General features: G+C 38.7%; 1 protein-coding gene across 9 annotated transcripts in view; it reads left to right on the top strand.

Moving 5' to 3' along the window:
- Positions 1-24,811, top strand: part of TOX (thymocyte selection associated high mobility group box) — a 223,865-nt gene that overhangs the window by 122,701 nt on the left and 76,353 nt on the right. For all 9 annotated transcript variants that reach the window (XM_005012134.6, XM_013092644.5, XM_038174659.2 and 6 more), the window contains one exon: positions 9,524-9,766. In XM_005012134.6, the coding sequence (XP_005012191.1) occupies positions 9,524-9,766 (243 nt within the window). The remainder of the gene's footprint in view (positions 1-9,523; positions 9,767-24,811) is intronic.

Genomic DNA, 24,811 nt, shown 5'->3' on the forward strand with positions numbered 1-24,811 from the left:
TTGATTACAATACTGGTATTTGCAGAGCCCAAATCTTGTAATCTTTATAACATTTGTGTTTCTAGTCATTGTCATCTTTACAATGTGTTTCAATTTAAAAGCCTCATTGAAAATACATTTTCCAACAAACCACTACAGTATATATATAAAATTAATATAATTAATGAAAAGATTCTTGAGTGGAACTACTCTCTTACATAATTCTGTCAACTTTGAAATTTTGATTATTTTAAATCAATAATATTGTCAGTACATTCTGCTTCTTGAAAATAGAATTCATCTGGTACTGGAAAATTAATGTTTTGCTTGGGGCTTTGCCCTTTACCTAATGTAAATTAGAGAAACTGATTAACACAATAGAAAAAAGTTATACCTTCCCCTGTAATATATTTTTGATAGCTGTTGCTTGATAAATTAGTATATTGTACATTTTTAAAATGAATATGATTTATTGCTGGTGTCTGCCATATGAAGAAACACACACAAAAAAATTGTTTGCAGGATCATTGACTTGAACATATCAATGGCACTGTTGGACAATTCTTGCTGAGTGTTAAGATGATTTATGTAACAGACCGAAGGTTTCCACAGTAATGCATTATAGTCTCAAGCTATCAAGCCTTGTTCATGCAGAGACAAAAGAAACTGAAAAAAACACTTGCTTCTGAAGGTCCTCCATTAAGGAATTAGAGATAAGGTTGATCCTATTAAAACAAACTCCTAGAAGTATCTACTGTTGAATATATTATCCTAACTCTCATGCATGCATAAGGTACATTGCTGTTTTTCCTCTTCTAATGAGCTCATTGTTTTTACATTACTCTTGATTCATAACTATTTCAGTTATGTAACAATGTGTTCAATAATAGAAGAGTAGACTGCCTGAAGCATCTATCTTTTAAAATCTGGCATCTTTCCACAATTCAGATGCAGAAGCCTTGGTGCAAATGAAAAATTAAGACACGCTCTACATAGTTGGCAGTACCATTCATTTCATTTAAATTAAATATCTATAGGCAAATTTCAGTTTTTAAGGAATTGTTGCTAATATCAGATTCTGTTGAATATGTTCACAGTGACTGATGCAACCACTGAGCACACAGATTAGACTTATTGAATGTATATTATATCTTCTGTGTTGACATACACTAATGGTTCTGCTCTTTCCAAAGGGATTTATATTGGATATTTGAATGCTTGCTGCCTCTTGTGGTCAGTTTGTTTGTAATGTCTTTGGTTTAGCTTTTCTGATTACTTTTTAAAGTTTTGTTAAATTTATTTTGAAATATAAGTAAGCTTTTCTGGTGAATAGGCAATCACCACTGTAGATTATTTAAGCAGAAGGTCTTTATTTTTATTTCCTCCTTTATCCTTATTCATTTTTCCTCAGAGAATAGGAAATATTTCCTCTCTCTATTTCCCTTTACTTATGCAATCAGGTTGTGCAAGCATTTCCCTTATTTTTCTGATAACAATTTCTTCTTTAAAAATAAAAATACTAGATTTTCTTGGTGTTCTTAGCATAACAGGATGCTTTATTCTACTGTTGCTAAAGTAAAGAACTGACCTTTGACATACACCCCTCCCCTTACACTCCTACTTTTGCCCCTCTTCCCCATCTTCTGGATTTGGCCAGGCTAAGTGGCATAAAAATTAAATTGAAGCAGACCAGCAAAGTCATTGTTCAGGAACAAAACCTTGGACTTGGGTTGGACGGTGAATCAGGGTTAAGTGTTTGTATCATTTTATTCTGGCAAGCTGTTATCATAACATTATAGGCTAAGGTGGCTCAGATAGAGGTCTCTTGATCTCGCGGTGGATATCTGAAAGATCATCTGGTTTATGGAGTTTTCATCATTTGGGGCAGAGATGTCACAGATATTTAACCTGAAACACAGAACATTGTCTTTTAGATTTGAGAAGGCATCTTTGATTCAAACTGTTTACTCATAGTTTCAAGTCTGTTAATAGCCCACATTTAAGGACGGTTAATTTTGAGGTATCCACTATGTAACTCCCATGTGAAATATGATGAAATCTACTTGCAATAAATTCAGGTGTAATGAAAATCCTCTTTATTATGAAGTCAAATTAAAGCCTGTGTCTGTTCAGTGCATTGCAGTGGTTTTTATTCTGTTACCCTGCAAAAGACTTTCTCTCTGGAATGTAATAAAGACCTAGGAAGTTTCCCTAAACTGAAGAGCTGATAAAAACCTCAGTCACTCCCACAGTCATGATATGAAAGCACAACCACTGGCAAAGTTCCTGGCAGCTCTGTGGTAAAGTAAATAACGAATTTACTGCTACTCTTTTTGATTCAAAAGTGAAAAGGAAAGCTTGACAGTCCTTCTGTGACCAGTAGAATGAAAAGGAGCTATTCCACGTCTTTCTAAGAACACAAAATCATGCTGATACTAAAGACAGCCATGTAAGAAAAAAAAAAACAAAACTTGTTGTTGGAAAGGGGGGGGGAGGGGGGAGAGAGAAGGGGGAGATGAGGGAAAGGGAAGAAGGAGTGCTGGCGAAGACCCTAAACCTTCTACTTGTGCACCAGAAAATCCTATGAGAGGTAGGTTGTGGGGAAGGAATTTGCAGGTGGCTCTGCGCTGTTTCACATGTCCCTGAATTAGAGATAATGAGGAAACAAGTGGTAGAAACAAAAACTTGAGCAAGGTTGAGATAAAGTAAATTGGCTACAGTGTTAAAGATGAGCTTTGGGCAGTGGTTAATTGCTGTCTGGCTCCAGGTGCACGTCTGAGGGTCTCTAACCAATTGTATGATAGATTTGGGCACGTGGACAGAGCGTGGGGCTATGGGGAAAGTATATGTAGTAGTGAAAAAGGGCAATAAATGTCTCCTGTTCAAGAGCCAGTAGTGAAAAAGGGCAATAAACGTCTCCTGTTCAAAAGCCATCAGGAGTCCATGTCTTGCATCCCCTCAGTAGGTGGATGCTATAGGCCACAATTATTATTAATGCATATGAGCTGTACTTATGAACTGTAATTTGTTACAGGGAGTATAACCATCCCTAATGTTTTTGGTGGTAACTTATGGCTTTCATTTGAAATTCCTGATAAATGACTTGGGATGGAAGAGATTCTCTGAGAAAGTCTAGGGGTAGGGACAGAATCACAGAATCACAGAATCACAGAATCACAGAATCTCTAGGTTGGAAGAGACCTCAAGATCATCGAGTCCAACCTCTGACCTAACACTAACAGTCCCCACTAAACCATATCCCTAAGTTCTACATCTAAACGTCTTTTGAAGACTTCCAGGGGCACATGGGAGAACAGGCCAACCCCCATCTCGCTAGAGCCTCCTTTAATATACTTATACAGAGTGATAAGGTCACCCCTGAGCCTCCTTTTCTCTAGGCTGAACAAGCCCAGCTCCTTCAGCCGCTCCTCATAGGACTTGCTCTCCAGGCCCCTCACCAGCTTCGTCGCCCTTCTCTGGACCCGCTCAAGCACCTCGATGTCCTTCTTGTAGCGAGGGGCCCAGAACTGAACACAGTACTCGAGGTGCGGCCTCACCAGAGCCGAGTACAGGGGGACGATCACCTCCCTAGCCCTGCTGGTCACAGTGTTTCTGATACAAGCCAGGATGCCGTTGGCCTTCTTGGCCACCTGAGCACACTGCTGGCTCATATTCAGCCGACTGTCCACCATCACTCCCAGGTCCTTCTCTGCCTGGCAGCTCTCCAGCCATTCCTCTCCCAGCCTGTAGCTCTTCTTGGGGTTATTGCGCCCCAGGTGCAGGACCCGGCACTTGGCCTTGTTAAACTTCATACAGTTGACCTCAGCCCATCGGTGCAGCCTATCCAGATCCTCCTGCAGAGCCTTCCTACCCTCAAGCAGATCGACACACGCACCTAGCTTGGTGTCATCTGCAAACTTACTGAGGGTGCACTCAATGCCCTCATCCAGATCATTGATGAAGATGTTAAAGAGGACCGGCCCCAGCACCGAGCCCTGGGGGACGCCACTAGTGACTGGCCTCCAACTGGACTTGGCTCCATTTACCACAACTCTCTGGGCCCGGCTATCCAGCCAGTTTCTAACCCAACGAAGCGTGCGCCAGTCCAAGCCAAGAGCAGCCAGTTTCTTGAGGAGAATGCTGTGGGAAACGGTGTCAAAAGCCTTGCTGAAGTCAAGGTAGACCACATCCACAGCCTTTCCCTCGTCCACCCAGCGCATCACTTTGTCGTAGAAGGAGATCAGGTTCGTCAAGCAGGATCTGCCTTCCATAAACCCATGCTGACTGGGCCTGATCGCCTGCTTGCCCTTCAAGTGCCGCATGATGACTCCCAAGAGGATCTGCTCCATGAGCTTCCCTGGTACTGAGGTCAAACTGACCGGCCTGTAGTTCCCCGGGTCTGCCCTCCGGCCCTTCTTGTAGATGGGCGTCACGTTTGCTAGCCGCCAGTCAGCTGGGACCTCCCCCGATAGCCAGGACTGCTGATAAATGATGGATAGGGGCTTGGCCAGCTCCTCTGCCAGTTCTCTCAGTACTCTTGGGTGGATCCCATCCGGCCCCATCGACTTGTGCACATCCAAGTGCCGTAGCAGGTCACCAACCAGTTCTTCGTGGATGGTGAGGGCCACATCCTGCTCCCCGTCCCCTTCCACCAGTTCTGGGTACTGGGTATCCAGAGAGCAACCGGTTTTACCACTAAAGACTGAGGCAAAGAAGGCATTGAGCACCTCCGCCTTTTCCTCATCTCTTGTAACTAAGTTTCCCCCCGCATCCAGTAAAGGATGGAGATTCTCCTTAGTCCTCCTTTTTGTGTTGATGTATTTATAAAAGCGTTTTTTGTTATCTTTAACGGCAGTAGCCAGCTTGAGCTCCAGATGAGCTTTGGCCTTCCTAATTTTGTCCCTGCACAGCCTCGCTACATCCTTATAGTCCTCCTTAGTGGCCTGCCCAATTTTCCAAAGATTATAAACCCTCTTTTTCCTCCTAAGCTCAAGCCACAATTCTCTGTTGAGCCAGGCTGGTCGTCTTCCCCGCTGGCTCATCTTTGGGCACATGGGGATAGACCGCTCCTGTGCCATTAGGATTTGCCTCTTGAATAGCACCCAGCCTTCCTGAACCCCTCTGCCCTTCAGAACCGCCTCCCATGGGACTCCACCAACCAGTGTCCTGAGCAGCCTAAAGTCAGCCCTCCGAAAGTCCAATACAGTGGTTTTACTGGTTCCCTTCCTGGCCCCGCCAAGAATAGAGAACTCCACCATTTCGTGGTCACTCTGCCCAAGACTGTTCCCGACAATCACATCCTCCACCAGTCCTTCTCTGTTTGTGAAGAGAAGGTCTAGCAGGGCACCACCCCTGGTAGGTTCACTAATCAGCTGCGTCAGGAAGCTATCTTCCACTTTCTCCAGAAACCTCCTAGACTGCTTCCTCTGGGCTGTGTTGTGCTTCCAGGATATGTCTGGGAAGTTGAAGTCCCCCACGAGTACAAGCGCTGACGATTTCGCAACTTCTGTCAGCTGCCTGTAGAACTCCTCATCCGTCTCCTCATCCTGGTTCGGCGGTCTATAGCAGACCCCGACCAGGACACTAGCCTTGTTGTCCCTGCCGATCCTAACCCAAAGGGACTCGATCTTGTCATTCCTAGCCTCGAGTTCTACAGCATCGAAAGACTCTCTAATATAGAGAGCCACACCGCCACCCCTTCCATGCTGCCTGTCCCTTCTGAAGAGCCTATAGCCAGGCATCGCAGCACTCCAGTCATGAGACTGGTCCCACCACGTTTCCGTGATGGCAACCAAGTCGTAGCCTGTCCGCTGCACGATGGCTTCCAGCTCCTCCTGTTTGTTACCCATGCTGCGTGCATTGGTGTAGATGCACTTCAGCTGGGTCTTTACCTTATCCTCCGGCCTTGCCACTGCTCCCCCTGGTACAGCCCCAACAGTCCTCGCTCCAGCCCCATCCCCCTTCTTACCTAGTTTAAAGCCCTATCAATGAGCCCCACCAGCTCCTGGCCCAGGATCCTTTTTCCCCTAAAGGATAGGGACCCGTCTACGGCCACCAGACCAGGTGCTGAGTAAACTGCCCCATGGTCGAAAAACTCAAGATTTCTGCGTAGGCACCAGCCCCGGAGCCACGTGTTTAACAGGTGGGCTTTCGTCGTCCTCTCCGTACCCCTCCCTGTCAACGTAGGGACGGACGAAAAAACTACTTGCACTCCTGCTCCGTCCACTAACCGTCCCAGCCCCCTAAAGTCTCTTTTGATAGCCTTCAGGCTTCTGTTGTCAATGTCATCAGTGCCCGCCTGGATTATCAGGAGCGGATAATAATCAGAGGGGCGCACCAGGTTGGGGAGCTTCCTGGCCACGTCCCTGACCCTGGCCCCAGGGAGGCAGCAGACTTCCCTACGGGTAGGGTCAGGCCGACAAATAGGGCCCTCTGTCCCCCTAAGGACAGAGTCTCCCATGGATAATGACAGGATAATGGCTGCCCCGGAGCAGAAGCTCATTCTGCAGGGAAAACCTGGGGTCAGGGCTTGTGCCTTCAGATGTCTTTTGGGGAAGATAATGGCATAACAATCCAGGAAAGCCCACTGCCACTTTGGACCAGGGAGACTCCTTAAGAAGGCTTTCCTGATGGCAAGGGGAGAGATGGCAGGGTTGTAGGAGTGGATGTTTGGAGCTTGTAGCTCCTGTAGGAAGGCCAAATGTCTATCCTATTCCTCACTCCTTGTGTAGTTGCAACATGTTTGTTTCTGGGATATGTTAGGTTTACTACAAACGTATAGGACCATTGGCTTCTGATGTACCAGTGTGCCAAGTCATCCTAAGCATCTTAACCATGCTGCTGGACATGAGAAACCATAGTGCTGTCATGTTACTGTCATGTTAAAGTAGCTTCCCTGAGGAACAATATATACATACACTAGGTATCATAATACCATTTTGCCTGGAAAATGTTAGGTGAATTGGGTGCTTCATAGGTACTCTCAGGTTTCTGTCCATTCCATTAGCATATGGCTTGAATTCTGCCTAGCTTTACTGAAGTTGACAAGTAGTTCATATTTTTCTTATTAATAAAATTAATAAAATATATAGGATATATAACTATATAGTGCTTTATAACTGGCTATTTTTTTTCAGTCACTACCATAGCGTGATAGAATTTCATTCACTATAGTCAGTGATTAATCCTACACAAACTGTATATTGTTTTATCATGTTACTATTGCCTCTACTGTACTACTCATACTACTTAAGAAGCTTGCTTAAGTAATTGACAATGATGTGGGATCAAATACAGTCTAACTGGTTTGCAAGTAATAACCATGGTGTGATTATTTTTTTAAAAGTAATCAGAGAGCAACCTGGTATTTAAAATGCTTAGTCTATATTTAAAATGCTTATTTCATATAACATATATAAAGTAATTATGTAGTTACACATGACACAACTTGGGTTGTGGAATTTTATGACATAGTATTTTACTTCCTTTTTAGTAAGTTAATGTCCTAAAGGCAGTTCAATTGCTTTACCATTTTTGAAGTGTTACTAATTAAAGACAGTTGAAACAGCATATCTGAATCTAACCACAGCAAAAGCTGGAGGTGCAGAAATAAATAGCTGATTTGATGAATAATCTCAGTGTTATTGGTGTAGGCACATCCAGACTGTCAATAGTTTGTTTAAGAATATTTGCTTCCACAGCAAATGTAAATTGAAGTCCATTCTTCTTGTTAAAGCGGTCAGAGAATAACGCAGAGTTTTGTCCTACTCTTGCTTCAGGCAAGTAGGAGGCCAGATCTCTTTTTTCTCCTCTAAAAGGTATTGAGCAGGGATATGCCTCCCATTAAGGAGAGCACAGGGGCAGGGAGAGAGCAAAATCTGGTGCCAGAGAAACACAGCTAGAAAGAATGGGCAGAATCAAAGTCCTCACAAACAAGGGTGGTGATACCACTGGCAAAGTTTTTCATCTCCATGTTCTGTTGTCCTGTTTCATTCTTTAGAATTTTATTTTTGTCTTTGCAGTCTATCCTTCCCATTCCATTTCATACTGAGATAATCAATAACAGAGGTGTAAAATTTGTTGGGAAATAAACAAAGCAACCAAAACTAGGGCATTGTGCACTGGACGAAGTTCTATGTTCAGCAGCTCATTGAAAACATGCAACATTGTTTGTTGTTGATCCAATTTATAGTTTTTATATCTGTGCTCACCCAGAAAAGAGTAATTTTAGCCATTGGGCAGGACAGCATTGCTATGATGACTAATGAAAAAGCCCTTTGTTGATAATTGGGCATTGACTCTTGCCTTGTCCTTCTGCATGAATTCATACACCATACTGTCCTCCATTTACAAACTCATACTGTGGAACACACTGTCTTCTAATAGCTGCTCTTTGAAATTATGGCCTCCTTTTCATCATTTGCAGAAGCAGAATGTATTTAAATCCTTGCACTCCCAGAGTTAAGAAAGGCATTGTTCAGAGCAGGGCCATGTTGCAACAAAGGGGCAGGAAGGGTGAAGCTAGGTTCCCTGTGCTATAAATCTGAGCACTGTGGGTGTAGGATGTGCAGAGTGATAGTTTGCAAAAGGAGATGAAGATTATAGCTGTTCTCACAAAAGCAGAGCAGACTTTCCGAGTGAACAACTGTAACTGATCTTTTTAACTCTTGATTTGGATCATGCATCTAACACTGCTCACCTTTTTCCTTACAAAATCTAAGCATACCCACCACTGTTCCCCAAATGAGCCTACCTGCTGTATGAAGAATGTAGATAAATAAAAGCAATTATCCGCCTTGGTGCATTACTCTGACTTTGCCTATGACTTTTTCTTGGGTCACATTGAATTGGATGACTTAATGGCAGTGGACAACAGAAGTTTAAACAGTTGCTTTATGGAAAAACTCATTTAGATGACTGAAAACATATGTATGGTTGAGTTTATAGATTAAGAAAGGAAAAATCTGTATTTTACAGATACCATAGATGTATTTTTATAAACGTAAAGGATGTTCATACAAAGTATGTGCTATTTCTGTATTTATTTGTTTTTCTTTGTAGCAAAATAAATGCATGGTTCTCCTGGAAGCCTAAAAGCGGTATCTTTCTTCCTCACTGTATAATTCTTGATCTGAGTGGCAGGGAGTCTTGTGAACCATTTTGAGCCAATGTTAATTTTATAAATTGCATTCCCTTTTCCACTATTCCCGTGAAAAAGGTATTCAGCTAGATGAACACTCTTGGAAAATTTTAATAGGACCCTTGAAATCTGCTTGAATTCAGCTTCTTTTTAAAAAATCTCTTTCTAATGGAAGCTGTGAAAGTATCAGAGATTTTTATGCCTTAGAGGCAATTTTTCTTCCATACATAATGGTGAAACTCCACTGTTATAATATACGGGTGTTTAAAATATTCTCTTTGTAAAATTGAAGTTCCTGCTTAGAAGTATGTGAGTTGGGCACTTTTTGTTTGTTTTGTGTGACTTTTATTATTCCTATTCAGTATTCAGATGACTTTCATAGCATTTTCTGTATTTGTTTTTCAGTCTTTCCCTGGCCCAAGTCTTGAAAGTGAAGATTTCAACATACCTCCTATAACTCCTCCGTCATTGCCTGACCACTCACTGGTACACTTGAATGAGATGGAGTCTGGATACCACTCTCTGTGTCATCCAATGAACCACAATGGCCTCCTTCCATTCCACCCACAAAACATGGATCTACCCGAAATTACAGTTTCCAACATGCTCAGCCAAGATGGGACACTGCTTTCCAATTCCCTCTCTGTGGTAAGCATTTTTAGTCTTTCCCTTCTGTACTGCTGTTAAGTTGTAAAAATGTGGATATACAGACCTGGGGCCATGTCCTGCACCACTGAAGTCATGGAGTAAGGTGGTCTGGCTCTGGTTTTTACATCATTACTGACTCTGAAATATATCTCTCACTGGAGGCAGTGGGGTTTTACAGATGAATTCATCAAAGCCAGGATGATACCCACTGCCTTGATATTACCCTGCCTTACAAGGATGTAAATAATGACAAAAGCAGGCCCAATGCTTTGATTTCATTGGAGCAGGATTTGGATCCAGATGGCTGTTGTTCTGTATTTTTTCTTATGAGGCTCTTTCCATTCTAATTTGCATGTACTGAGAGATGTACAAAAATTTAATATCTTCTTTCTTGTTTACCACACGTTTGGAAAACAGCAAATGTTATTTCTGATTCTAGGCCAAATCTTATAGCCTTTTTACAGTTCCCAGTCCTTAGCCAGCCAGAATCCAATTGAAATGACTGGACGATTTGCTTATAAAATCTGTCAGATAGTCATTATGGTCGTAATCTTGGGAAGCCTGATATTATAAATCACTTCTTTGAATGTTAAATTGCTTGCAACAACTGCAGAGCTACTTTACATGTTACATTTTCAAGTGGGCTCTACAAATAATTAGTATACGTCCTGCATCCCAGCTCCAGACAAGATCTTTCTACAGAGGAGACTGTTATTTCATGTTGACATAGAATTCGAAACCAAAGAGTGAAAAATCCCATGGAAGAATATGGGGCCTGATCTTATGTGGGGCTGACATGTCTTCAGGCATTATGCTAGATGGAACTGCAGATCTAGATATACAAAGTTAAGGATTTGTTCTTTGATTTGTCTGGGCTTCTTTCCAGGAGAATCAGGAGCTTAGGGAGCTTTGTCCCATCTGGGAGGCTCTATGTGTAGACACTGAGACTGTTACACCTTCTATCTTGCTAACTCCTCACTATGTTGCCTAAAAAAAAAAATAATAAAGCAGGCCTGTGAACCTGCATGAGATCTGACAGTATGTGGAGCAGAACGTAGATATTTGGGAACTGAGAGATCTGAGCTCAGCTCTCCATTAGACCCTCAGACTAACAGTCCCAGGGACAAGCTGGGAAAGCTGTGGTGGACAAGGAACTGAGGATGTGAGCTGGCAGGAAAACAGTTAGTTTGCATTAAAAAATCTGCCTTGTCACAGGGCTTGATTGCAACTTAATTAAAATAAAGCTTCCTTGATTTCAAGGAGCTCTGCATTCCCTCTGAGGATGTCCAACAAGCTGTACTGCAGGGGGCTAGTCTTGGCTTCTTAGTGCTACTTAATGCTGCTTACTTTTTATTGATTTACAAGGATGTTGCATGCTTTGTGTTTGAGGTCAGAATCTGACCCCAGGGTTATGTTCAATAATAGGAGGTAGGGGAGAGGAAGATTTTAATGCAGAAATATAATTATTCTTTATGGAAATGTTTTGAATTTTACTTGCATTTCTACAAAACTGATAGCATACATTAAAGAACATGAGCTAAATCGTATGCAGGGTTCTCAGGATCATAACTATGAAAGGACCTGACAAAGTAAGAGGAGCTCATGACATTCCAGTCAAGACAAGCAGTATTTTATTGGATTGACCTCTTTTGAGCCATGGTTATGGCTGAAAACTATGCATTCTTTTAAGCTCTGATGTTCCACATTAACCTCTCACAACAGGCTCTGAACAAAGGGCCTTGAGAGTTTGTAGATCATCACAGTAAATTATTGCATCAAGGGCAAATAAATAAATAAATAAATAAATAAATAAAGCATAATACAACTAGACAATTTTGCTATTGGGACTTAGTGTAGGTCAGAAAAAATGAAAATCAGAACTCAGGGAAATATGTACTAAATTTAAATAGTCATTTCTCAGAATTTGGTAAATAAATAAAACATGATCCTTGAAGCATCATAGGCTAACTCCACTGTTATCCCTAACTTGCATGCCCTTTACACGTAAGAGAGATTGTTAACTAGCAATAGTTTTAGCTCAAGCTGTCTTGTCTGTCAAGGGGACTAAGCTACATCTCACATTAGTACAACTGGTAGGATGTTAACACCACAATTTTGTACAGCTCTGTTTTGCAGCATGGTTCCTCTGATGTGAATTTTATAACGAGAGGAATTAACATGAGGGAGATAATTTAAGTTAATACTTCAGTGAATTCAACGCCTGCTTCAGTGAATGAAATGGTTACATCATCCTTTTGGCCTTCCATTGTTTAATAAAGACAAGATTTTGTAGGTTTAGCATTCTTTATAATTCAGAACCTTTACATTTCTTCTTTAGTATGACTCTTTTCTCCTGCTATTACTCATCTCTAAGTTTCCTTTTTACTATCTTGCCTAGCTCTGATCCACTTAACAAGTATTTGCCTAAATCACATTTATATTGCCTCACATATAAAATAATATATAAGTTTCTCCAATCTATCTAAACCCTTGGTTTCATATAATTTCTAGTATATCAGCTATCACTTAGAGTATTTGAAAACCATATATCTTGCTTCATTTTTCAGGGCACTAATGAGTATTTTTAGAAAAAATTATTCTTAGAAATTAATCTGTTGGCTGTTCTCCATCCCCAATTAATTTCACATCTTCAGCAAATTTTACTTATACTGGAACAAACTCAGCTGCAGTGCAATGTGCATCTGATTGAATTTGTTCCTTTTTATATTTTTAATTTCAACATCTTTCCTCTTAGCCAGTTTTTAGATCTTGTTGGTATTTCAGAAATGATGCCTACCTTTTTGTCACTGTTACAACCAATGAGTGTTTTTTTTTGTAGAGAAAGCATTAATTAATGCTAGCCAAATGGGAGAAAGGAAGCACCGTGAGCTCAAAAACAAAGTAGGAAAATAATTTGTACATTGTAGCATTTCTCTTTCATCTCAAATACCAGGTGTTTTCAGATGAGGATTTCCATTATTTTGGAGAGATTGAAAATTGAGGATTTAGCTCTCCTAAAAATCCTTCAAAACTCCCCTGGTTTCATACTGTACAGCACTCCCTCCAAGCTTCAAATGAAATCCCTTTGAGTAAGGATTGCAGGATTTACCCCAAGCTCTGTAAGCATTCTCCTCTGTGGAAGTGCTTAAACACACACAATAAGAACCCACTCCTGGCTCAGTGAATTCTTATTAGGGATCAGCTTCTTACAGATTTTTTACACTGTGGGAATTCTTTCTGAAAAATTTTACAATGCTGGGAGATGAAAATTTCCCATTGCCATTTACTGTCTGACACTTAAATTCGGAATTAACCTTCTTTGAAGTTTTTTAGATTGATTGAAGTTCCTATTGCATCCCCAGTACTTTAAAATAAAATACAAAGTTGCTACAATTTCACTTTCTTAGTATTTTGCTGTCAGTTCATATATTAGCTTATATGTTTATTTATTCTTGTTTTCCTCTTAGGTGACATACTGGCATATACATACATACACACACACACTCATTTACACTGTGCTGTCACATACAGATTTCTTTTGGTGCTCGTTATATCTGATATTTGTATTGACTACTGGGGGCGGAGAAGTCTGCAAAATTCATGCAGAATATGAGTATGGCAACATTGTCCAGCCTTAGTGTGATGGTCTACATGTGGGAGGTCTTTAAAGTCCTTCTTCAAAATGGACGTGACATTTCTTGCTTCTTAAGTGTATTCAATCAGACATGGCTATAGCTGTTTAATGAAAATGTCTTGATAGCTCTGTAGGCATGTTTGTTTTTTATACAGTGGAATAATGGTCCCTTATCAATGTTCTGCACTTGAAGGTAGTCCCATGTAGGTTAGGTTCAGTTGGGTCTTGACTGACCAGTACTTCTCTGCATGAATTTTCCTGAAATATTCCAAGAACTACAAGAAATACCTTTTCAACAATTACAAATAAATGCATGTATATACTATCCATATGAGAATGTGCATTTATCTGTAAAAATGCTTCTGGATGTCTTGTACAGAATGAATTTTACTGTGTGTTCTTTTTATCAACAAAATTATAGACATTTCAGCTTCTTCAGTATATCCTGTAAATGGTCACTTTTATGGTCGCTTTTTTTTTCCTTAAGAAGCCAGGGATGAAATCAGTGTTGTTTTTATATACAGGGAAGAAAAAAAGAAGAAAAACAAAACAAAACGAAACAAAACAAACAAACAAACAAACAAATGAACAAACAAAACTATTTTTGGAATGCTTTCATTTATGACCTTTGTGCTAATCTTTTTAAAGATGTTGCTCATGATGTTATACTGTAGAAAATTTGCAAGAAAGAAATAAAAGCAATTTCAATTTCTTGGAATGCTTTACATTTCTGGGTTTGAACTTTAAAGTAGAAAAGATGTTAAAAGGCAATAAAATCAGGGGATTTATTTCCCAAATGCTTTACTTGTGCTGGCAACAAAAGCCAGCATAATGTATATACTTAGGTTTATTGTCATTTTTGGTATACAGTCAAGGCACACTTTGAATTCAAAGGCTACTGTACAACTGTTTTGACAACAACCACATCAGTAGGTAATGTGCAGGACATGAAACTGAAGTAAAAATGTTTCTTTAGGTCTATAGGGAGTGCAGTACATCAATGAATTCAGATATATTAGAGCAGCATGAATTTCTAATATGTTGCTCTTATGGAAAAGACCACTGGCATATTGAATAATGCTGGTTTCAAAGCAGAGCAGAAAATGTGATTACAGACAATTTCATTGCTGTTTTTAAAATAAATATTTTCAAAATCTTGAGGTATTTTATTTCATGTAATACATAAAATATGTAACAGTGGACTAGAGCTAAAGATCTTCTAGGACACCAAAGAGTAGGTGATGTCAGCTATAATTATTCAGATGTGGAATAATAGAAGCATTAGTTTAAAATAAAATGCATGTCACAAAGGCCCATGTCCTTCTATACAAAAAAAAAAAAAAAAAAAAAAAAAGCAATAAAGAGCTTTTTTTTTACACTGTGACAGAAGAATAAAGGCAATGAATAATTATTTAACATTATGCCCCAATTCATCAAAGCCCAAACAATTACATTATACTTTTTCATGAATTATATTTTTTAGATATGCAAGCCATGAGAGAGTAATATCTTAAACAAAATGTGGCACTATAGAACACAAAAGAAAAGCAGACAGCTACTTTTTTTTTTTTTCCAGTTTTTATCTCAGGTGGAATGAAGCTAGTATTTCTTATTCATAGTAGAGTTGCTAAGAAATCCAATACAGGAGGTTGTTGTTGTTGTAGCTGGTATGTATTTAAGAGATTTTGTTTTTACAGCTTCATACATTTTAGTTTAAATTCAGTATTCATTACTCATCTTGAGGCTGACCTATATGGTTGATTTTTTTGTCACCTTTAAGCACTAGTGCAAACTACTGAGTCAAACAGAAAATTTTTGTTGCTGATGAACAAAATGAATAACTTTCATAACAAAACAATGTATTTGTCCCTTCTTCTAACCTAAGTGTTGAGATCTGCATCATGCTTGGATATTTTTTTTTTTAGCTTGTATTGCATGCTAGTGGTAGGAGATAGTTTTAGTCTCTGGTGAATACTTCACATTTGTGCCTCATTACCAGGCTCTGGTCTTCAGTTTACATCAAAATTTACTGTTATGCTACACAGACCTGCTGCTACCCCACATTTTATTGCAGTGAATTATTGCCATCAGAACCATGAAATCATAAAGCTAAGGTCATGGAATACCTTGTGTAAAAGTATTTATTTATTTTTTTCTCTTGCCAAGCAACTTTTTATTGCTTGATAGGATATCTTCTTTTCTTTTTTTATTTATTTATTTTTATTTTTTATTTAAGCATAATTTAGAAGCTGGATTTTCTCACTGAAATTAGCCTTGTTCAACAAAAGGTTACAGTAGTTACTGCATGGTTTGTTAAGCAGTCTAACTGTAGGGACATACAACCAAATCTTCAGCTTATGTCAGTTGGTATGACTTTATTGTCTTCACTGGAATTGTGATAGTTTATTCTGTACAGGGACATCATGTTTATCATTCCTTATGTTTGATGTTTGATGTCTGGTGTATGTTTTGTCATCAGAAAGGCAACAGATATGTAGAGGAGCTGATTGAGATGAAACTTGATCAGCAGGTAAATACCTGCATACTGCATATCACCTATCAGAAGACTATTCACTGTGCTAAAACAAACAAACAAACAAACCTTGTATCTACAAATTACAGCTGTATAAAATCAGACTGGAAACAAGGCATACATTTTTAACAGTGATAGAGCTTTACCATTAAGATAATATACTGTGGGAGGTGGTAGGTTCTCTGTAACTGAGGATTGAAGTCAAGATGAGGTATATCTCAAAAAGATGTGATGGAGCTGGGAATGTTCTAATGACCCTCCATCTGCAGCCATGGCATCAAAATTTTCTTGTGGATCATGCCATCCCCTGGGGACAGTAGACATAAGGACATACACGCGCATTAGAGGGGATGCCATGGGTATCACCCCAGCTGGTAGCACCTCTGCAGTTGTCTGAGTTCCCAGTGGAAACTCAGCATACTGGTAACAACCACTCTGTGGTTGCAGGCTACCAATGGACTCCACCTTCTTGAGGTCAACCAGGGCTAGAATTGCTGTGAGAATTTTTGTGTCTAGTGTTTTTCATAAGCTTTTTTTTCTTTCTTTCTTCTGATCTTAAAGTACCTGGAAAAGCTCCTTTCTTTCTGTAAATACTAAGAACTTACATTAAAGATAGATCAGATAAACATTTTCTCATTACTGCAGGAAAAAAAAAAGTACACAAATGACCAGCAGTCTGTCTGTCTGTCTGACTTCATTTCTTTCCTTTTCTTTCTTTCTTTCTTTCTTTCTTTCTTTCTTTCTTTCTTTCTTTCTTTCTTTCTTTCTTTCTTTCTTTCTTTCTTTCTTTCTTTCTTTCTTTCTTTCTTTCTTTCTTTCTTTCTTTCTTTCTTCTTTCATAATTCCAGGTCTCATTTTTAAAATTCTGCTTATTTGAGTATGGTTGTTGAGACTCCATGCAGCTCATGCATTTCACAAATTAAGTAGGGAAACAATTTCAGTGTAATTTCAACAAGAAATAACAAGGTGGGATATTTTTATTTTGAAAACTGCCTTCTGTAGAAGATGCTTTGGTGAACTTCTTTCATGGCAGTTACCCATTGTCTAAATAGGATTTTATTTGCTACATACAAACGCAAAACTAAATTCATATAGCAGCATTAATTGTTTCTTTAGATCCCATGGCATAGGCACAGGCTAAGACACGATGAATGTGGTGCAGAGAGAAAGCCTTCAGTTGCGGGTGGTAGATTATATAGCACCTGACTTGTGAAGTACTCACAGGAGTGATTAATGCATAAGCAGCATCATAGCTGCAACTGTCAAACAAAACAGATAATAGAGTATGCAAATAGAGAAAACATAACTCTCAGAAAATGTCAGAAATTCAGGGGTTCCAGCAGCAGAGATTGTTGACTTTAATCTGCTGCTTTTAACATCGCATGTAGTTGTCGAGAACAGCAAGATAATGAAATGTTTCTGAAGACTCAGTCTTTGGAAAAAAAAAAAGAAAAAGAAAAAAAAAAGTTAGTGATCTTAAGGCCTATAGATGGAATAGAAATGAAATGTCTTTCTCAAAAACTGAGAAGGTGCTTCTGTGAAGACAAAAAGGAAGAAGCCCACAGTGCAGATTAAAAGGAGAGTTTTGTGCATCAGGTAGAACAGCCTCTCCTTCCACCTGTTTTCGTTATTTAAATGGATGTATTTGCATTGCTTGAAACTCTGAAGCAGTTGAGAAGACTGCACACCCGGCACGTATTTGTACAGTGTTCATCATCTCAGCCCATCTTGTTACCTTGTTCAGGAAGTAGGAAGATGTGTTTTATGGCTGAAACTCAGTATGGCTTGCAGTGTTTTGGTCTGCCATTTGCATGCTGCTTGTGCTGCATGACTGTGCTGAAGGCTGGGGCAACAGCAGTCCAGAGCTTAGTGCTTGTGTTACCTGTTAAAATGGAGCATAAATTCATAGAGTCATAAGTATTTAGCTTTTTTTTTTTTTTTTTTAATTTACTTTGAAAAAAAAAGATCATATTTTTGTTTTTCTTAATTTTTCAGATTTGAACAAATATAAGAAGTTCAACTAATATATCACACTGTTTCTCAACTGTTTTGATGGTTTTGCAATACTCTTACGTGTCATTATTTCAGTTTTCCATCAACATGATTTGCCCAGAGAAGCTGGGCAAATGCCCCATCCCTGGAGGTGTTGGATGGGGCCCTGGGAAACCAGGTAGGGTGGGTGGCATCCCTGCGTATGGCAGGGGGGTTGGAACTGGGTGGTTTTTAAGGTCCCTTCTGACCCAAGCCGTTTTATGATTCCATGAACACTGCTAGGACTTTTTGCAGCAACAAGTATAATACTTCAGGAAGAAAGGTTTCTGCTTGTCAGCGTTTTGAGATTTGGAGAAAACAAAAAATAAAATATAACATTTCTTATTTTTATTCCTGTTCTTTCTCAAGGCAACTATGAAATGTTTAAAGTGTAAGGATCTCTATTCCTCTCCGGTCATCTCAGTAACAAAAAGGTTCATTTTAGCTTGGTGTCTGTCTATTTGTTTCCTCCTTCAATAACACAAAATCAGTACAGATACACTATATAAATGCCCTTTCTTATGTGGAGATTCTCTAGGGACAGCATGTAAACCTTTAACCTCCACTGCTGGAGTAATCCTGTATTTCAGCCAAATGCAGACAACTGAGGCTCTCATCTATGTAGCCTTAGTCACAAACCTGTTTTGAACTGCATTCGTGGCACGTTTTAAATCAGACAGTAAAGATATGAAAATGAATGTTCTTAATTCATTTTCTGTACATTTCATTGATGAATACAGTTGCAAAAAAAGGACTTAAAGTATGTAAGGGCATCAATAAGCCTTATGGAGAGTGGAACATCTCTAAGACATGCTTGTGCATATCTTTCAATTACAAAAGCCTCAAAAATTAATCCTTTCAGGGTAACAAAGACATTCCAGTTTATTGCGTATGATTGGAGTGTATGCAACATTACTCTTTGAAGCAACATACAGAGAAAGATGAGTCCTTCCTTGGTCTCTTGTTGCATGCAATGGTGGAGATGTTACAAGTAGTGACATGGCACTCTATGCACCTACCCTGACTTGAAGATGGTGAGGACTGTAGTTCTCAGGGTACATATATAAATATACGTATATGCATGTATATACATATGTATGAGCATATATATGTGTGTGTGTGTGTATATGTATGTGTCACACTGTTAACCACTGAAGCCCTCTGCTGGAAGGGAAATGTAAAAGACAGGATATAACATCTGCAAGATGGCCCCTGACCCCCAAATGTGTATCCACATTGCATGATAAAGAGGGACTGAAACTACTGCCAAATTCCTGTAATACAGATTTAATCAATGGTTACATTACAGAAAGATTTTACTAAATCTCTGGGTTATGGGTGATGTTGCAGTGCCTGAGAGTTAGTAACTTTAACAATAGGTACTTTTGCTGTTTGAGTTAACAAAGGAAGTAGCCTAGTTGCCAGGGTGAGATATGGCATACCTAGTAGATGACCAGAGGAAGCTACACTATATCCCATCTTCAGAATTCTACTTGTCTACCAGTGGTGATAATGGAGTACAGGTACCTTTACCTCATCCTTACAAAAGTTATCTTAACTGAAAAAATGTTTAAAATTAGATGCTTTGGTCCTTTAGCAAAAAAGCCCTGTGCATGGGGGATTTACAGGATCAGGCCCTTGATGAGAATGCAACTCTTCTTTTATTCAGAGATGGGACTTCCTTCTAATATACTTTAAGATTACTTTCATTCACACATAAAGAATTTCAGAGATTAACTCAGTAACTAAGCTTCAGTTTCCTACATATGCCCTAATACTCAAGCGTGGGATCCCAGTTTAATGAATTTTACTGTACTCTTCTTTCTTACGAAGTAGCAAAGAAAGTGTTTAGTGCAATAGGCTTAGTGCTGATCTGGATATTAAGTGTAGCTTAAGTTGCCCAACAGAAAGTATACAGTGCAAAATAACCACTAGCAAAACATTCCCCCCCCCCCCCCCCCCCCAGGACAGGTAAACCACAGCATTTTAAATGCTAGCAGCACTTCATTCTTTTGTAGGGCCTTTCTTGCGTCTTGAAGTGCTTTGTAGTTGGTAATTGGCTAAGAAGGTAATGTACTAATAATGGTACAAATAGGTATTTGCAGTATTAACCCCTGATATCTGTCAGGTATGATACTGTAGAATAGAAAGACATTTGCTTTATTAAAAAACAAGCAAAATGCAATGCACAATGTGCAAATAAAGCAGAGTCCCATGCTGAAAAAGGCTGAAGGAGACAAATCTTAAGGGAGCGAAAGAAGATGACTACCTTATGGGTCCCATAATAATGAAACTATTACCAGGAGCTGATTTCATCTGTGATGATCAGTAACACAAAGGTGGGCGGTAATGTGGTGAGAGACAACTTTCAATATTAGAACTAACAAAAGTCCTCAAGTATAATAAAGAAAGGAGTTAGCAGCCATGTGTTACACATGTAATATGAAGTAATTATAGTGTCTGCATAAAATGATAGCTGAGACCTTTAAGCTATCACAGAACCTGAAAGTGATACTACAGCCTTATTTAAGGACCATGGAAAACATACAAAGGTGGTTTCACTTGCCCTTGAAACACAGTGACCTCTGGGGAGAAATGAAGCATCTGTTTTACCACAGTTTGGTGCTCCAAGGCCCCGGACTCCCAGTCCCGTGCCTTACAGGCCAGTTGCAGAGCACACGTGTTTCTTCTCACTTGCCATCAGCTTTCACAAGTGCAACGAGGAGAAAACACATGCAAGGAAAGCTCTCAGCCTGGGGCCTGGCCTATGTAATTTTAATTGTGGCTGGCATTGTTGCACTGACTTTGTCGTTCGTGGCTTCTGCCTCTGAATTGCTCCTTTAGTGGTTGAAAATCTCAGTGTGATTTTCAGAAGTGCTCTTGTACAGCATTGATCCTGTCCGCCTCTAGCAGGGGCTTTCCCAGAGTTTCAGCAGAGACAGAGGTAGTCCTAAAGCAGACACTTCCTTTTTTATATATTAATTGGGAAAATTCAGACTTTAGATTACATCAGATTATAGGTCTGTTGTTGTAATTGGTTGTCAGTGGTTTTGTCTCTGCCTTCATGATTCTAAACTTATTTTCTGTGTGTAACATTTTAAAAAGTAGTGCAAGTTGTAGCAAGGCTGAAGAGGAAAAATGGTGTGTTGTTTTAGAACAATTTATATTTTGATTATCGTATAATTAAAGACATACTGCAAAGCCGTACTAGAGGGAAAAGTTGCACGTGTAACCTGACCTCGTGGATCTTGGCTCAAAGCAGAGTTAATGCTGTGTTACTCACCAAATAACAGAAATTAGTGCAGCAGGAACTTGAGGTTCTCTCCTTAACCTAGTCCAACGGAGGACTTTAAAAGGCCATCTGCCCATAAGTAGAATACTCTGTATGTTTGTCATTTCTGACAGATGTTTGTCTAACTTATTTTTTAGAGAATTCCTCTAATGTAAATGGCACAGGTTCCTCAGGCAAACTCTGGGTACACTTGCTCAACCTTAAAATTTCACCTACTTCACTGTATACTTAAAACCTAGTAGTCAATGGAGGTTAACACAGACCATTTACTCTTTTCAACTGTCTTTTTTTTTTTTTCACGTGTTTATATATGTATTTATAAAATGTATATTTATCTAAGAATGAATGATAGGTAATAGATGTTGATGGAACAGCTAGGAAATAAATAATCAAGAGGATGTATATTAACTCAGACTGTTTTGGTTCACAGCTGACTTGACCATTTAAGAAACAGTAGAAAAATAATCAGCTTTTCCCAAATCTTATTAGCATGTAATCATTATCCAGATCGCATTAGCCCGTAACCTACAGTGAGAAAATAACTCTTCTTGAAGGTTCAGCTATAGTGTGCTATTTTATGAAATTGTTTATGTGCATATTTTCAGTATGATATTTATTTATCACCATCCATTACTTAGAAAGTTAGTCTGAAGCAATAGATGTTTATGATACTTAAGGAATGTCACTGCAAGTAATGGGATAAAAATAAGCAATGGGTGAAGGTTAAGAAAAAAGCCCTGTAATGTCATCCAAATAGTCTGCAGGTAGCGTTAAAGCACTGGAACATATATGTATGGAAAAATCCTGCAATGGCTGGAAGATGGGCTGGATGATTTAACAGGCCTTTCTTTGAGATGTAATTTCTATAACTAGTTGATACATACACTGGAGTTCAGACATTTGGACTCATTTCTTGTTTGTCTGGCAAACTATTTCCTGTGAAAGGTTATAAATTACAATAAATAGACTTTGCAGAAGATGAGCTACATGATATACTTGGAAAGAGTTTCTTTGCTGATATTCAAGACAATAATGTCAAAGCAGAAAAAAAAACAATAGAATCCTAATCCAGTGGCTTTGCTTGAGTGCAGTGCTAGGAAGGTGCAGAACCATAAATAAATTTACATTGGATAGAGTCTTCTGTATTCTAACAATAACTTAGGATAAAACAGATAAAGTAGAGAAACAAATGTGTGACTGACTTAGAAGAAGTTTTCCTCCTTAGTTTGCAACAAAGAATTCACTGATGAGGGAGGGAGGGAAAGAAGGGAAAGCAAGCATTTATAAAAATGTTGATGTAGTTATAATTAGATCCATTTTAGAACCAAAAGTTTTATGCAGAAACTGACAGAAGGATACACAATAATTATAGTTTGCTGACAAGCTGAATAGAGTTTACTTTTTTTATCTTATGGTTTTAGGAAACCAAACTGTAAATAAATATGCAGTTTGACAGATTGTAATTGCGATCAGCAAGGCGTCTTTTCATTTAATCAGATGGTGTTATTAAAATGGGGTTACAATTAAACATTTTATAATGTGACGTAGAACTCTATTAAAATTCTCTAGCAAACAGTAATTTGCATTTGATGCTTCTGAAACCCATTTCTATTTGCAGAAATGTTATTGGCTGTGACCTTCCAGTGGTTAGGTCTCAGTTTGCTGTTCTCTTCCTACTTTGATAAATGATATTAAGTATCCTCTTTCTTACTTCACAATGAAGCTTATAATATTAATTTTGCATTATTTTATTATATTAGTTTTTATCGTTGTACTGCTATGCATTGACAAAACCAAGTTTGCACCAGAGAAAATGTGGAATTATCTAAAAGAGCATAAATTTTCTTAATCTTAGAAATTGTAGATTTGATCAACTGTAAGCATGTATCTGATTCACAAGTAAATGTTTCAAGGAAAAGTAATTGAAAGATATTTAGCATTCACCATATTGCTGTACCCAAGACATTATTCTAATTTTAAGATGACACACCCTTGGATTTGTCCCTGCCTTTCTGTAGGTGTAATCAATTGATTTTGAGAAATCTAACAAAATATTTTTTCTGGAAACTGAAATTTCAAATTTCCATTTGGAAATCGAGTATTTGTTTCCATAGTTTTGTTAGCCTGAAAACGAGAATACGAACATTCAGAAGGAATTGAGTATACTGTCATCTTAGACTCACTGGGATGTAAATAGTGCTGGAAATACTGGTATCACAATCCTCTGAGCAGCAGAAAAGAACAAGGAGAATTATTATTAGAGACAATTTTTGAGGCATTCTTCAGGTGCATGCAGAATCCACTAATGAAACAACACATAGCAAATGTTTTGAGCAAAGGGAATGAGTGATTTGCATCAGCAAATTACATTTACAAGGGTGAAACAGTCTCTGAAAATCAGACAACTAAACCACTGCTCTTTTGTCTCACCCTTTTACTTTGGTGGATGTTTTTTGATTTGAGAGGAGGCAACATTTTCCTAACTGCAAAATAATCAGTTTTTTAGATGGTGGTTAGAAAACATACATTCTTGTTTCCTGTCACTAGTAGTAAACAAAAGAAATATTAAAGAGGGAAGGAGAAGAAAATAGGAGGAAAGAAAAGTCAAGTATGCTTTCAAAGAGGGGAAAGAAAAGTCAAGTATGCTTTCTTTTAGTGGGAAGTGGAGATGTATGAATACTTGAGAAGAAGAGAAATGGAAAAAAAAAATTTGGCTTGACTTATTTATGCATTTATTTTAACTTTGCATCATCTCTGATTTGAAACCTCTTGACTCTTTCTTACTTTTCCTGTTATTACCCCTTGTGTTGGTTACCCCTTACGTTGTTCAACAAGAACAATTACTTTAGAGTAGCTTGATGTGATGTCTTTAACTCCATCCTGCATCAGCTTCTTCATCTGTGTACATACATGCAACATCTTCCCTCTCTTTTTCCTCCAAATCACTGGCCTGAGAAACAGTTTTTGAAAGGGTATTCAGAGAAAATGATCTTCCATCTTCATTCAATATGATGAAAGAAACATTTTTCAAAATATTCAGAAATGTGGCATTCAATTAAAAAAATAAATAAATAAATGCAGACTAGCAAAGGTAAATTCAAAGCACCATTCAACAACAATTGGGTAAGATAAGCAAAAGGTTTTGCCCTGTCTCTTCCTTCCAACATCTCTGACTGGTCCACCCTAAATCATGCAAGTTTACTACCTATGAAAAGTCAAGATGAGTTTGAGGTCACTAGCCACTGGAAGGGGGGTAAATGGCTGAGGAAGAGAACTGAAAATATTGATAATCCCTTAGTATTTCCAATAACAAGGCTAGACAGGTAACGAGGGAAGTGAAGTTAAAAGGTTTCTCCCAAGAGGGTAATTATATTTTTTTTCCAAAACAAATAAAATACAAAACTCAATCTAATGTTCCAAACAGGGAAAAAATAATTCAGATCTTTTCTGATTATAGTTGCTGCTTATGAGTGCATGACATGGTATACATTGGTGTGAAAGAGAAATAATCAGGATTAGAAATGCAGGTTGAACCCATAGAAACAAATCCATCCA

Source organism: Anas platyrhynchos, chromosome 2 (genome assembly GCF_047663525.1).
Source record: "Anas platyrhynchos isolate ZD024472 breed Pekin duck chromosome 2, IASCAAS_PekinDuck_T2T, whole genome shotgun sequence".
NCBI lineage: Eukaryota > Metazoa > Chordata > Aves > Anseriformes > Anatidae > Anas > Anas platyrhynchos.